The sequence below is a fragment of the Hypanus sabinus genome, chromosome 2, assembly GCF_030144855.1.
Source record: "Hypanus sabinus isolate sHypSab1 chromosome 2, sHypSab1.hap1, whole genome shotgun sequence".
In the NCBI taxonomy this organism is placed as follows: Eukaryota; Metazoa; Chordata; class Chondrichthyes; order Myliobatiformes; family Dasyatidae; genus Hypanus; species Hypanus sabinus.
This window is the reverse complement of record NC_082707.1, coordinates 196,386,706-196,403,159: the sequence shown is the minus strand read 5'-3', so window position 1 is coordinate 196,403,159 and position 16,454 is coordinate 196,386,706. Positions and strand designations below refer to the sequence as shown.

Below are 16,454 nucleotides of genomic sequence, written 5' to 3'. Positions count from 1 at the left end.
TCCTTCCTGCGACCACGTGGGCTTCCTCTCACATTCCAAAGACGTACAGTTAAGTTAGTGGGTTGCGGGCATTGGTGCCAGTAGCTTACTGAACTTGAGCACTGCTCAGTACAATCCTCACTGATTTGATCTGATGCTAACATCACATTTCACAGTATGTTTCAATGTTCAATAACAAATAAGAATAATCTTAATATTTTAAGCTAACCTGTTTCAACAATGTCAGCTAAGCACAAATGCTGGTCAGTTGAACAGAAAGAACTCACATGGTGATTATTCATGAAGAGAGAAGAATATTCTGTTTAATACCACAGCTGAAAGAAGGCATCGTCTTCAACGGTGCATCAGTTTGGAGTTTGTGCGATGTCCCTACCATGGCAGTATACAGCAATGGTCAACACATTAGCAACAATAGAACCCCACGGGATGATTAACTGCCGTATTATAGTTATATTTGTTGAGAGCGCTTGAAGCCTAAGTTTCAATATCTTCCAGGCGCAGCCTGTCCACCATATTTACAGTAAAAATAGTCACTGTCACCAAACATCTCCACTTACTAACTTACCCCACCACACCCTCCACCACTAACACTTTATCCCGTCCTGTCAGAGTCACCTGATACGAAGACACTGTTGTGCCTTGCATCACTTTATGAACATATGTGCTTATGCTATCTTATGTATTTAAGTTTATTGTTTTTTATATTATTGTGTTCTTTCTGTTATTGTGTTTCTTTTTGTGCCACATCGGATCCAGAGTAACAACTATTTTGTTTTTTGAACTTGTGTACAGGAAATGACATTGAACAACACCGAATCATAAATCTTGGCTTGCTTTTACTTTTCTGTGTTTCTGTTCAGACCAATGCCAGGCAGATTAGGCAGCACTGACAACTCATTCAGAATCTGCTAAACAGGGTCACCACAAATTACAGTGTGCAGTATCAGAGTCTGGTAACTGTGCACTGCTCTGTAAAGGTACCAGATATACTAGGGGGGGGGGGGGGGGGGTCAGATGCCAGTGTAACTGACATCCCAGTGGACCACTGCATCCAGTGCAGACTTCAGTCCTAAAGAGACTGGATAAGTTTCCAGCCCTTTGCCTCCAGTGTGACCCCAATCATTTAAATAGAGTCACTCTTCTTCATTAGAAAGGCAAGTAACCCTGTTAGTTTGTTCTACTTAATATAAATTAATTTACAGAAGTGTATTTTAACATATATTTGTAATTTCTGAATGCATGCAATAACTGCTCCTGTGTGAGAATAATAGAAAACTATTCAGTAATTTCTGCTAAGGTTTGATAGATCCCTTTAAATAATGTCAGTACATCCGCCAGCCCTTCAGCATTAAATTACCTGAACATCTATAAGGGAAGATTACACAGAAATTTTGTATAAAGTCAGAATTAACTCTGAAATAAATTATTTAATAGAGAAAACATTAATTGATGTTCTATTATTATTCTGAATCAGTGATTCAGTGATGTTGCTGTTCCGTTCATAGCTGCAAGGGATAAACAAAATGCTCCAAATGGTGTGTGGAAATACTTCTGACAGCCTGCCACAACTTCCGGAGTGCACTGAAAACATGCCAGAGATTCCAACTGTTGCAGACTGGAGACGGCAGCAAAGTGGAAATAGCCCACGGCCATCCCACTTTGGGAATTCTTTCCTTCGCTGCTGTTGGGAACATCAATTCCACCGTGACTGCTACTCCAAGATCAAGCGGCACATTCTGTGCATCTGTTTTCCTTGACAGATCTGGCTCACTGGAGCTGCATTGAAACACAAGAAGCAAACTGTGCATTCTAATAAGGAATCGCGTGACAACCGGTCCACCTGGGCACATCACTCCCCTACCGCCCCTAGAAGATGGCTTTTAGAAAATGAGAGAGGGTTGGAGTTAGCAATGAGTCACTGCATTATCAATGTCATAAACAAGTTAAAACAAGCCCCTTATTGTCTCCTCCATGAGGACCAATACCTTGTCATTGGGTTTGGAGGCTTGCGTGCCTCAATGACCCACAGATCTATGTTGGCTGGAGTCAGGGCTTTATGCTTTGGCTCTTGGTAGGGTCATCTATGCCAAACAGGTCAAAGGGTAAAGGCCAGATTAAGAGTGGTCTACCAGTCCTCTGGGCTTAGGGGTTCAGCTCTGGGCTAACAACCCTGACTGGTAAAACAAAACTGTTACAGAAACAGCAATGAAGAATCCTTCTACATGTGAGTAGCCAAAGACAGACAGAGATGGAAGACCTTCATTGTTGCCCTAAACATTAGCAAGCATAACAGGCAGTAAGTAAGTAAGAAAAAACAAGTTGGAATGTTAGAGAAGAAATTGTAAAACGCTACACTGTTGTCAAATACATTAGGGGCATTCAAGAAAAATCTTAGATAGGGACATGGATGATAGAAAGATGGAAGGCTATGTAGGAAGGAAGGGTTAGATTGCTCTTAGAGTAGGTTAAACAGTCGATACAACATCATCGGCCAAAGGGCCTGAACTGTGCCATACCATGTTGTAAGAAAAAATGTATATTTGTACACCTTTATTATCCTTCAGTCAGGGGTATTCACAGTGTAGCCTTCCTCAGCAGAATGCCCCTTGATCCTGCCAAGCTGGAACGAGAAATGCAAAGAAACAAGGCCTACCAACTGTGATATTTCTGGCTTAGCCCATTCGAACTACATGACTCTGAAATTTGCAAAAGGATTTTTTTTTAATGTTTGAAGCCAACATCCCCAAGATACATGCAGGATAAATGAAACTTGAGGAGTATTTTGATGACTCTGGGCCAGTACTCAATGAAGTTCAGAAAGTATCTTAATGAAACCTACCGAATATTGAAAGGCATGGATAAAGTAGGGGTGGACAGGATATTTCCAGTAATGGGAGCATCTACGATCAGAAGGCCTCAGAATAGAAGGGCGTCCCTTTAGAACTGAGATGAGGAGGAATTTCTTCAGCTGGCAGGAGAGGGAGAATTTGTGGAATCCATTACCAAAGAGGCCAAGTCATTGGGTGTATTAGGCAGAGATCAATAGGATCTTGATTAGCAATTAAGTTAAGGGTTACCAGGAAATGTAGGAAGAATGGGGTTGAGAAAAAAAATCAACCATGGAACTGGCTTGATGGTCCAAATAGCCTAATTCTGCTTCTATATCATATGGTCTTAAGCTAAGAACATTGACAATTAAAAGGAGTAAACCAAATGGGGCCATTCAATAGGATGATGGTCATACTTAGACTTTCCATATCGCTTAGTGAGGGTCCTGTATGCATTTTGGAGGCCTGTTGCAAAGACAAGGAAAATGCCTCCAACACCTCTGTTGTAAGCTGAATATCAAACCCTGGCTTCATAACATTTGCTGCAGTTCAGGCAGCATCTTTGGAGGGAAACGAAGAGTTGATGACTCAGGTTGAGACCCTTCATCACAGCTGGCTACCTCAGTCCTGATGAAGGGTCTCAGCCCAAAATGTCAACTGTTCATTTCCCTCCATAGATGCTGCCTGACTTGTTGAGTTTCTCCAGCAGTTTGTGTGTGTTTCTCCAGATTTCCATCATCTGCAGCCTCTCTTATGTCTCTGAGTTGCTGTAGTTTGCCAGTTCTCATTGAGGTACACCTCCACAGTCCTCATGATATAATATCAAAGCCGGAAGCCAGAGTAGCAGGGAATGGGGTGGATGGAGGTTGTTGCAAGTTTTAGGGGAGCACGCCTGAAGCACCAAAATGCATTGGAATGTTTATGAGCTGACTGGCCCTACTGAGGGTTGCTTCTGAATTGACCTACTCTCTCAACTACATTCCTCCTCCCCCACTCGCCAATTTTTAAATACACATTCTTTACAAATTTATTTAACGGGGGCTTTCAACAAATGGGCGTCTTTGTTACCTAGACCTTGTTGTATCATGAAAGCCTCTCACAGCCAGACTTCTGTGTGAAGGACCTAATACTCTCAGGGAAGTAAGATTTCCGGTGTATAAAGTTTACCACCAAACTGGGGACCACTTCACTATTGTGTGTCTGCATTGTACTCTGTTCAATCCGGTCAGCCAGCTTAACAACCAGTCAGAATCTGAGTGCCTGGTGAGATGGGAGCGCTTTAAACATAAAACGGCGGAGAGGGTTTTGAAATTCGGTCCCGCCTTCCCCTCCCGAAACAATGCAAGCCGAATCCGAGGATCACATTTCAATATGTTTCATCACATCCCACTCCCTCCCATTGTACGGATTCCCTGACCCTAACTCTAACATGCTCAAGCAGGTCAGATTCTCCATTTACAGATGCCGAATCACAGATCATTCACACCCGCCTCCTAAATGAGATGCACCAGTGTTTCCACATTGTCACCTCATGTCACTTTGCCTCACACCCCCACTTCCCCCCTCAATTCCTACGTGGGAGCCCCAAGCCCCACCCCCACCCTGACAAGGTGCTGATTATTTCACAGAGACGTCCTCTCCTCCCGTGACTCACCCTTGTGCATATTATCCAAGTGTGAATCTCAGCGACAATCAGATCAGTCCAACCCCACGTTCAGTCAGGGTCAGATTCAGATTCAGCTTTAATTTCTTGTGATGCTTGTTGTTTTGTGGCAGCAGTACATTGTAATACACAAAACTATAAATTACATTAAGATATATATATGTGTGTAATGCAAAAAGAGAGCAAAAATACTGAGTAAGTGTCCATGGGCTCATCGTGTTGTCCATTCAGAAATCCAGTGATGGAAGGGGAAAAGCTATTCCTAAAACAATGAGTGTGTGCCTTCAGGCTTCTGTACCTCCTTCCCTGATAGTAGCAATGAGAAGAGGGGGTCCATTCAGAAATCCAGTGATGGAAGGGGAAAAGCTATTCCTAAAACAATGAGTGTGTGCCTTCAGGCTCCTGTACCTCCTTCCCTGATAGTAGCAATGAGAAGAGGGGTTGTTCTCGGTGATGGGGGTCCTTAATGATGGATGCCACCTTGTTGAGACATTGCGTTTTGAAGGTGTCCTCAATGCTGAGGAGGCTAATGCCCACAACAGAGCTGGCTGAGTTTACAAGCCTTGCAGCTTTTCTACATCCTGTACATCCATATCAGATGTATCTATGTAACTAAAGATACATGTAATTAAAGTGGGTAAGAATGTTGTGAGGGAGTTGGAATCTCTGTTGGTGACTACATCACCGATCCCTGGATTAGAGTAACTGTTAACAATAGTTTTGCTTTCTTCTTTCTGTGCTTTCATCCTGGTCACAGACGGAAATATCAGTGCTGCCAAGCATCGTTGAAGTGAATCACTTCGATCTTATCACACAACCATGTAACACACGCAAAATGCTGGAGGAACTCAGTAGGCCAGGCAGCACCTAGGAAAAGAGCACAGTCGATGTTTCGGGCAAAAACCCTGTGGCAGGACTGGAGAAGAAAGCTGAGAAGTAGATTTAAAAGTTGGGGGGGAGGGGAGAGAGAAGCTCAAGGTGACAGGCAAAACCCGAAGGGGGAAAGATGAAGTAAAGAGCTGGGGAGTTGATTGGTGAAAGAGACAGAAGGCCATGGAAGAAAGAAAAGGGGGGAGGAGCACAAGAGAAAGGCAGTGGGCAGGCAAGGAGATAAATTGAGAGAGGGAAAAGGGAGTGGGAAATGGGGAAGGGGGGGTGGAGTGGGGGGGCATTACCAGAAGTTTGAGAAATCAATGTTCATGCCGTCAAGTTGGAGGCCACCCAAACAGAATATAAGGTGTTGTTCCTCGAATCTAAGAGTGGCCTCATCACGACAGTGGAGGAGATCGTGGATTGACATAGCGGAATGGGAATGGGAAATGGAATTAAAATGGGTGGCCACTGGGAGATCCCACTTGTTCTGGTGGACGGAGCGTAGGTGCTCGGTGAAACGGTCTCCCAGTCTATGGCATGTCTCACCGATATACAGGAGGCCACACTGGGTGCACCGAACACAGTATATAATCCCAACAGACTCACAGGCGAAGTGTCGCCTCACCTGGAAGGACTGTTTGGGACCCTGAATGGTAGTGAGGGAGGAGGTGCAGGGGCAGGTGTAGCACTTGTTCCGCTTGCAAGCGTAAGTGCCAGGAGGGAGATCAGTGGGGAGGGACGAATGGACAAGGGAACTGTGTATGGCGCGATCCCTGTGGAAAGCAGAAAGTGGGGGCGAAGGGGAAGTGCTTGGTGGTGGAATCCTGTTGGAGATGGCAGAAGTTCCAGAGAATTACGTGCTGGACGTGGAGGCTGGTGGGGTGGTATGTGAGGACAAGACGAACCCTATCCCTGGTAGGGTGGCAGGAGGATGGGATAAGAGCAGATGTGCGTGAAATGGAAGAGATGCGGCTGAGGGAAGCATTGATGGAGGAGGAAGGGAAGCCCCTTTCTTTGAAAAAGGAAGACATCTCCATCGTTCTGGAATGAAAAGCCTCATCCTGAGAGCAGATGTGGCAGAGACAGAGGAATTGAGAAAAGGGGTTGGCGTTTTTACAAGTAACATGGTGGGACAAGGTATAGTCCAGGTAGCTATGAAAGCCAGTGGGTTTATAATAGGCATCGATAGATAGGCTGTCTCCAGAGATAGAGACAGTGAGATAGAGAAAGGGAAGGAAAGTGTCAGAAATGGACCAGGTGAATTTGAGGGCCAGGTGGAAGCCGGAGGCAACGTGGATGAATTCGACGAGTTCAGCATGGGTGCAGGAAACAGCATTAATGCAATCACCAATGTAGTATAGGAAAAGTGTGGAAGAGTCACCAGCGTACCGCATAGCCGACAAAAAGGCAGGCATAGCTGGGGACCATGTGATTGCTCATGGCTACACCTTCTGTTTGAAAAAAGTGGGAGGAGCCAGAGGAGAAATTATTTAAAGTGAGGACAAATTCCACTAGGCGGAGGGGAACAGGTTAGGTCTGGTGTCCTGAAAAAAACAGAGAGCTTTGATGCCTTCCTGGTGGGGAATGGAAGTGTATAGGGTCTGGACAGTTGTTTGTGTCAAAACCATGTAACTTGGTTCTTGCTCCCAGATGACCAACTGTGCCCAATCTGCTCCACATCATGTGTACAGCAGGGACCCAAATGTTCATCACTGCTTCTGGAGCTAACAAAAGCTAATGTAAACATATTTACAGAGCAACAAGCACAAAATGCTGGAGGAATTCAGCAGGTCGAGCAGCGTCTGTGAGGAGAAGCAATTATCAAAAATTCCTCCCCACTCCCAAAAGAGGCCACTGAGTTCCTCCAGCAGATTTACAAACCCTATTTTCAAGAATTTTGTCCACCTTTTACATTTGGCTAAACAAGGTGCTTCTCCAATGTTGTCAGAGTCTCTACTTCCCATCATCCACTCAGGCCTTCATTCCACATTCCAAAGAAAATTCATTCTCATATTCCCTCTGAACCTCCTTCCCTTACTTTAAATCAGGGTTCCTAACCTGGGGTTCTCAGTTAATGGTAGGGTCCGCTTTAAATCCATACGCCCTGGATTTAGACAAATCTGTACCCTATGTCCCTCATAATTTATCTCTTTAGGTTCCTCTCAGCCCTGTCTACTGCAAGGAAAACAAACCCAGTTTAACAATGGAAGGAGAGAGAGAGGGAGAGAGAAAGAGACAGGTTCAGTCACAGAATGCCAGCAAATCGAAATCAGGTGCCAATTCAAAACAGACACTTGGGTCGCTGTTACCTTTGGAAGTGTCTCATAACGTTAGTCAAGAGAAAATTTTAAAAATACAGATGCTAGAGATCTGAAATTTAAAAATGCTGGAAAAACTCATCAGCATCCATGGAGAGAGACATAGTCAATATTTGGAGTCTGTGACCTTTAGTCAGAAGTGAATCATTTTGGGGAACTGTTGTGAGGATAGAAATTTTTTTTAAAATATCCATTGTAAAGGGAATCGATGGGGATGATAAATGGGTTAGATTTAAAGTCAGACCCATAGTGGGTAAGGATATTGCCAGGGGACCATTTGTCACATACCCATGAGCTTCTTACAAAGAAGCTGTCTCGTAGATGATGATCTGTATACTCCAGCTATCTGTTCGTTATTGGTGAGAGCCCTTTTGTAAAATTGCTGAGCACAGCTACTAGGTGACAGCCAATGGCAATAAAGACAACATCCACCGTTGGCGATAGCACCCAGGCGTGCTTGCAGCAATCAATTTTATTTCCCTCTGTCCCTGCTGCCCTACTCACACCATTCACCCGCCTGGGCCCCAGGGTCCGATCAACTGGAATCCAATTACCCAGACAAAGGGCCGATTTCATAAGCAGAGACCTTCCCCTGCATCCGAGGTTTCAAAGCAACTGTCACTCTCCGCTGCCCTTTGTTTTTTTTTGTGTGTGCGCTTTGAGAGTACAGAGCCTGAATAGAAAAAAGATCCATTCACAGCCAATGTGAATGAGATTGCTTAGCCCCAACAGGGAAAAGGCAACTTACAACAGAAATTGTTTCCCCTTTTGCAACCGAAGTTTCGCTCGGAACAGTTTGTCAAAGCAGTTCCCCAGTGTTTAACAAACTGAGCATCGTTCCTCCTTGCACCACTTTCTCAGTGAGAAACAGTGGCTTTCACCTCCTTCTCCACCTCCCCCCATCCTTCCTCAATTACAGCACTGTGCATCCGGACACAAAAGACACAACAGCATAATGAGAAAGCGTCTCCGGACTGGTGCATTCTCTCTCTGCCTCCTGATGGTGCTTCGCCTGCGTGGAGAGATGAGTTGTTGCTTCAAATTGAAGGAATAACCCATCCTGTCAGCAGTCTGCACTAATGTCACCCCAAAATTGACCTGAGAAGCAAGCGTGTAAAATAAAGGGGACCATGATGATATTTTCAACCCCTGCAACTTGCAAAGAGAGTTTGTTGTGGATATTGTCTCTGTCTTTCCAACATCTGCCAGAGAAGACAATTTAACTTCATCATTCCTCTTTTCATAATTGTCACCCCTATGAATCTATTGCTTTCTGGACAAAACAGACCAGTTCATACAGGGCCACCAGTGCTCATACCCTGACAATGAGACCTCACCGTCTGCCTCATTATGATCTTGCATCTTACCGCTTCCTCCAAGAGGGCCACAACCCTGTCATGGTTTAGTCTTGCGTGCCTCAGCGACCCAGAGAGTTACGCTGGCCAGAGTCAGGGGCTTTATGTTTGTCACGGCCTCCTCTTCTGCTAGGATGAGACCACACTCAGGGTGGAGGAGCAACACTTCATATTCCATCTAGGTAGCCTCCAACCTGATGGCATGAACATCAAATTATCCTTCAGGTAATTTTTCCCCACCATCTTCCCTCTTGTTCCCTCTTGACCTCTTACCTGTACTCCTCACCTGCTTATCATCTCCCCCGGGTGCCCTTCCTCATTCCCTCTCTCCCATGGTCCACTCTCCTCTCTTATCAGATTTCTTCTTCTTCAGCCCTTTGTCTTTTCCACCTATCACTTCCCAGCTTCTTACTTCAACCCCTCCTCCACCACCAGGCTTCACCTATCACCTTCCAGTTTGCCCTCCTTTCCCTCCACCCCAACCTTCTTAATTCTGGCATCTTCTCCCTTCCTTTCCACTCCTGATGAAGGGTCCTGGCTCAAATCGTCAACTGTTTATTTATTTCCACGTAGATCCTGCCTGACCTGATCAGTTCCTCCATCATTCTATGAGTGTCCCTCTGGATTTCCAGGATCTGCAGAATCTCTCGTATTTACGATCAGTTGCAAATGTTTTTGTCATCAAACACCATGCTCACCTTTAATGCCGAGTCACATTACCTTCCAGACCCTACCACCCTCCCATTGTCCAATGCAAAGAATTTCTCATATCTGTGTTTAAGTTCTTTCTTTGGATCAACCTGAACAAAATAAAGAATGCCAGATTTTGCCAGCTACTGCAGTCATTATTATTTGCCTCGCAGCCCCAGAGACCCAGGTTTCATCCTGACCTCAGGTACTGTCTGTGTGGAGTTTGCACACTCACTCTGTGACCGCGTGTCTACATTCCCATTTCCGCCAACCAGACCGACTGCGAGAATGCGGCAAGTGCGCGTACGGCCTCTCAGTAAAAACGTATAATAATACCTTCCTCGTTCTTGTTCCATGCATGTATACCAGCCACATCCCAAAGACATGCAGATAGATTGGTTAATTAGCCACTTAATTGCCTGCAGCGTGTAGGCGCCTGATACAAAGCAGGGGGAGTGCACGGCAATGTTAAAGCAATTAAACTGGATTTGTTTAGAAATAATGTAAATGGACGGTCTGAACTCCGTGGGCCGAAGGGCTTGTTTCCATGCTGTATCACTCTGTAACTCCCCTACCCTCCCCCATTGCTGTAAACTGCATTCTTCCAGCAACAGCCTTTACCCCAATTAGTGGCAGCTCAGTCACAGCTTATCATAGTCATAGAAAGGTACAACACCGAAAAAGGATATTTGGCCCTTCTAGTCTGTGCTGAACCATTTAAACTGCCTACTCCCAACAACCTGTATCAGGACCATAGCCCTACCATACATGTGCCTATCCAAACAAGGGAATATCTGCAGATGCTGAAAATCCAAGCAACACACACAAATTGCTGGAGGCACTCAACAGGCCATTAAGTCTACTTCCCACTCCTGTATGTCAGTCCATGGCATTTTCTACTGGCATGATGTGGCCACACTCAGTTTGGCGGAGTTCAACACCTTATTCTCCGACTGGGTAGCCTCCAACATGCTGGCATGAACAGGAATTTATCAAACTTCCAGTAATGGACACCCCCCCCCCCCACCACCACCATTCCCCATTCCCATTTCCCTCTCTCACTCTATCTCCTTACCTGCCCATCACCTCCCTCTGGTGATCCTCCCCCTTCCCTTTCTTCAATATTTTTCTGTCCTCTCCTATCGGATTCCCTCTTCTCCAGCCCTTTATCTCTTTCACCAATTGACTTCCCAGCTCTCTACTTCACAGCTGCCCCTCTCCTGGTTTCACCTATCCCCTTGTTCTTCTTCCTCCCCCTCCGCCACTGACTTCTTGTCTTTTCTCTCAGTCCTGAAGAAGGGTCTCAACCCAAAACGTCGACTGTACTGTTTTCCATTGATGCTGCCTGGCCTGCTGAGTTCCTCCAGCATTTTGTGCGTGTTGCATGTACCTATCCAAATTTCTGTTCAATGTTGAAATTGAGCTCGCACGCACCATTTTTGCTGCCAGCTCACTCCACACTCTCTGAGTGAAGAAGTTTCCCCTCATGTTCCCCTTAAACTTTTCACCTTTCACCCTTAATCCATGACCTCTAGTTGTTGTCCCAACCACCCCCAGTGGAAAAACCTGCTATCACATCAGAAACATCCTGCAAAGGTAACTCCTGATTTACATTTCTCTAACTCCAGATTTGACTTTAGCTCTTCTGTCACAAAATCCCTCTCCCTCTTCCCATGAAAATAACCTCTTTCCCATTCCTCCTTAGGCATTCATGTTCTGAGACAATAATCCAAAAATATTTTGTCAGGATGCTCCAATAGTTACCATTATCATACTCTCTGCCCTTTATACTCCCATTGGAAATACAAGGCCTGAAATTCAAAAACTTTCATTAGACTTGCTAATCTATAATTGGCTGCACTGGCTAGATTTGATCTGGAGCTTTAGTGCACACAGCCCATTAAACACTATAGTGGTTACTATATTCTATAATTTCCCACAACAAAAGTGGCAATGCACATTTACACTACATCCTTTAAACCAAATCAGGTCAGCCAGTAGCCATGCGGGAATATAGATGGTTCAGCAAATTCAATTATTAGATTTCTCCTCCAAGGCAACATAAATTCTAGTCAAGCCTTGCTTTGGGCTTCTGTGGCCAGTGCAAAATACCATAAAACCGTATTCAGCTTTTCATCGACAAGGTGTGTTGCTCTAAGATTGGATTTGATAATCGCATTCCATGGGGGGAATCTGATAGAACTACATTTCAAATGCTTCGCTTAATATGTATATCCAATAGGACTGTGTGTTTTATGCACACAACAGACGATCAATCACAACACAAATTAATTAAATTTTAACCAAATTCAAATGAAAGAAAATGGCTCTCAATTAGTCTAAATTTTGTTTAAAAAATCCATTTCAAATGTTTTTATTTTTCAGGAGCAATCTTTGACACTGGAGGGGAAATACAGGGTTTAGAACAGAAGGATTGTCTAGCTTGTCACATTGATGGTAAAGATTGTAACTCCTGGGCTTCAGAAGGCATGAGAGACCATTAGTCCAGGAGTACCCTGGTAAAGGCACCCTGGCCAAATACTTACCCACAACTCCCAGATCACAGCCTTCTCCCTGTGTACCCAAACTCATCAGACAATTGCAACCAGTACAGGACATGCAAATTAAGAGTTACCCATGAAGACACTCACCTATCTGAAGTCAGCCCTGCCCCATCCAAAACTGGGCCAGCTCCTTCTGTAAAGTATGTGTAGCACAAACATCCAGCACACCAGATCCCAACGTGTTTCAGAAATTGACAGAGAAAAATACCACTGTCTAATACCCTGTAAATTCACACTCCAGCTCGGGTTAAACACATGGAAGGAGCTTCCCAATTTGTTAAAAGGCACCGACAGAGAAGAAGAATAATGTATTGCACATAAAAGAAGATGGCTAAGACTCAGGCCCCTGCAGTTGAACACATATTGTCAAAGCTGATAGCCAACTACTGGCTGGGGTTAGAAGTGATCCTGGTGCTTGTGGAAGTGTCTGTATTGGCTGGCAGAAAATCCAAAGGAAGAGAGTAAGAATCAATCAAATAAATTCTATTAAATGAAGAGGGCTTTTTTCAGTAATCTTCAGCCAAAATTATTGATTTGGTGCATTGGTCAATCCTTGAATCACCTCATAAAAGAGGTGAAATGCTCTTGCTTCACCATTCATTGTAGTCCATAAGTTCAAAAGACATAGGAGCAGAAGAATTAGGCCAGTTGGCCCATCCAGTCTGTTCCAGCATTTTATCAGGGCTGATTTATTACCCCTCTCAACCCCATTCTTCTACCTCCTCCCCATTACCTTTGATACCCTTACTAATTAAGAAGCCAACAAGCTCTGCTTTAAGTAAACTCTATGTCTTAGCCTCCACAGCCACCTGTGGCAATGAATTCCATAGATTCACCACCTTCAGGCTAAAGAAGTTTCTCTTCTAGATAGGTGCTCTTCTATTCTGAGGCTGTGCCCTCTGGTCCTAGATTCTCCCACTGTTGAAAACATCCTCTCCACGTCCACTCTTTCTCGGCCTCTCAATATTCAATAGGTATCAATGAGATTCCCCCCCCTGATTTTTCTAAGCCCCAGCAAGTACAGGCCCAGAGCCATCAAATGTTCCTCATGTATTAACCCTTTTATTCCTGGGATCATTCTCATGAATCTCCTCTGGATCCTCTCCAATGACAGCACATCCTTTCTTAAATAAGGAGCCCAAAACTGTTCACAATACTCCAGATCAGGTCTGATCAAATCGTTGCAAAGCCTCAATGCTTTGGTCAGCATGGAAACAGGCTTTTTGATCCACAATACATGACTGACCTTGTAGCTCAGCTCCTTCTCAGGGTTTACCATCCTCTGAGTTAATATATTTCTCCTCATCTCATTGGTCCATTAACATTCCCACCAGGATAGATCAGGCATGACTGGTATCAATAAAGTGCATTTGGTACACGGTAGTGTAGTGGATAGCACAACATTTTACAGGACCAGTGACCTGGGTTCAATTCCCACCCCTGCCTGTAAGGAGTTTGCACATTCTCTCCGTGACTGCAACCATTTCCTCCAGGAGCTCCAGCTTCTTCACACAGTCCAAAGACATACCAGTTGTTAGATTAAGCGGGCATTGTAAATTGTCCCGTGATTGGGCTCAGATTAAATCAGGGAGCTAGGCAGCGTAGCTTGGAGGACTGGAAGAGCCTATTCCGCATTATAACTCAATAAATAAAGTTAATACTCCCATTCTCAATTGCTGCAGATGAAGCTGGGCCTGAAACAAATTATGGATGAAGGCTGTAATGAACCAATGGCTGGCTTGCAGTATTTGAATCAGATGTTGCAGATTTAGATGCTGCTTACATTTACATTAAACATGAAATTCAGTACTAAATTGATTGTGACATATAGACTTGACTAAACATGTGACAATTTGACTAAAGGCTTTGTCTGTGATTTCAATAGAAACCACACAACCAAAATAAAACAGTAACACAAAGAGGCAAAAGGCACATTAATTTCTGTCCCCACATCATGCTCTTGACAATGCAGGAAATATCCATGGTTACATAACACAGTGTATTCCCAAGTGAGATTGGCAAAATAGTGTAATCTTTTCACCTACATGCTGTCACACTGCAACTGAAAAGGCTGATTGAAGCACTCTACAAAAGATTTACCACACAATTACAATCTAGTACATTAAAATAAATATTTGCCCTCTAGTCTGCTTCATGCTTACAACAACAAAGGAATTCCTCATTTTGCAGGGACAGAGGTTCTGAGTGACTGTGACTGTGTGGGAAAGGTACAAAAAACAGAATACACACCTGCCCAAAAACCAGTGACAGGAACGAATGCAAGACACAAATATAATTGTAAAAAGCAGCAGATGCTACAATTTATTCTAATGCCCCTTCCCTGTTAAAATATTCTTGTTTACTGAAGTGCACATTTCTGAAGCCAGCAAGAATTGTAGTTTTACTTTCATCGTCCCAGCTAATCAGGATTGTTTTCTCCACTAATCGGCAGGACTGATTATCACTGTAAATTAACACAAGTCTTCAGGCACATGCACACTGCTGACCTATTTCGAATGAAGGAGTCTCTCACTGATTTGCACATTAATAACACTTTGCAGCACTGAACATATGGTTCTATACCTATTCCCAAACGTGCATGGCCACTCTTCTTACGCTGTGAAGGGGGGTTATATTGTAGTCACCTACTCCAGATCACTTCAAGCTGCCAATACCCACTATTTGAGTGGTGAGACCAACCCCCCCCCCCCCCCCCCACCGCTTCCCTACCAATGTGGAGAAACTTCCAGCTAACAAAAGATAAGTGAACACAGTTCACTTATTTTCAGCGATACATATTTACATTTAGATAATACTCTTGAAACACATTTTTAAAACTCTGAGGATTCAATTTCTAAAACACAAAGGAGTTTCAAAACACAGCTACAATTCCTATCAGCTAAAAAGACAGACCAACAAGTTGCAGACGAACAAGCTTTCCATTGCAGAAATCAAAGGCAAGGAATGGATTTTCATCATCCTGTTTTTCTGTCATTCCTCTTGTCATTCCTTGACCATTCCTAACAAGACTGACAGCTTTTTTGCTACTTGGTGACTTCACACACATGTGATATTCTCAGTTACATTTGCCAGTCCAGGTAAGTGCATTGTTTAATTAAGCCAAAGCAGACCCCATTGTTTTCACTTGATTAAACAATGGGCCAGCGAGGACCCTTTTGTGCATTTGTTTATGACAAGAGGCTGAGCAAAGAATATTTGTTGGGAGTTTAACTTACTCAAAAAAAACTCTTTGACAGCTGGGAGAGTCGGCTGCTGTGTTAGAAAGTTGAGCTTGGCAAAACGGCCCCCTAAGCCCTGGACGTTGATTATCCATCACAATGTGAGTCAAGATGGCGAGGGTCAAGGGTAACTCTAGCAGTAGGAGTGAGGGACAGAGTGCTGGGCACTACAGGGATTTGCTCAATGTAATGGCACGATACCATCTGTACCCCAGCTGTGTAATGTGATGATCTACCCTGGCACAGACTGCGATCTTCAGCCAAGCAGTGAACGAAACAATCCTATTACTTCCGCTTCCCATGTCTTGATCAGGATTTATCCCCTAGACAACATCATCAAAAGCAGATTTGTGGGTTCAACATCAGATTATGGTGGCAGTTGTTGTGCCTGTATTGGTTGGCACTCTTCCTACAGGAGGACACAACAGTTACTTCACCCAAGCGTTTAGTCTAATCAACACACCCCACCGCCACTACGTTCACATCTCTCCACAGCCCCTCAGCACACTTCATTCCCCATGCACTGCCACGTTGCTTACGCTCCACACTTCATGCCTATACTAACAAAGTCACTGTTCTGCGAAGTTTTCAGCTGCCCTGCTGCTACTAGAAGAGTTCCTCTTGCTGAGCCACTTTGTCATTTCCTGTCACAGTCACCTTATGTAAAGATACGCCCATACCTAATGTCACTTTATGTACATACAATCAGTCTAGGTATATAAGATAAAATTATGTATATACGGCCACACTCAGTTACTTGTTCATTGTGATTTGTAGGATTATTTTTATAATTATACAGTATTAATAGTGTTCTTTTTTTTACATTCTTGTGTTTTTTATGCTCCATCAGATCCAGAGTAACAATCATCTTGTTCTCCTTTACACTCCTATAGTGAAGAATGACAATAAACCATCTTGAACCAG

The 16,454-nt window shown here is 44.0% G+C and overlaps 1 protein-coding gene across 3 annotated transcripts in view; it reads right to left on the bottom strand.

Annotated features, from left to right (window-relative positions):
- LOC132389742 (coiled-coil domain-containing protein 85C-like) overlaps nt 1-16,454 on the bottom strand; it is a 277,288-nt gene that overhangs the window by 244,278 nt on the left and 16,556 nt on the right. The window contains exon 2 of one of the 3 annotated variants that reach the window (XM_059962334.1): nt 1,504-1,776. The exons of the other annotated variants lie outside the window; for them this stretch is intronic. Coding sequence (XP_059818317.1) covers nt 1,712-1,776 — 65 coding nt within the window. The 3' untranslated portion in view covers nt 1,504-1,711. Of the gene's footprint in view, nt 1-1,503; nt 1,777-16,454 lie in introns of those variants that run through there. 3 annotated transcript variants of the gene reach the window in all.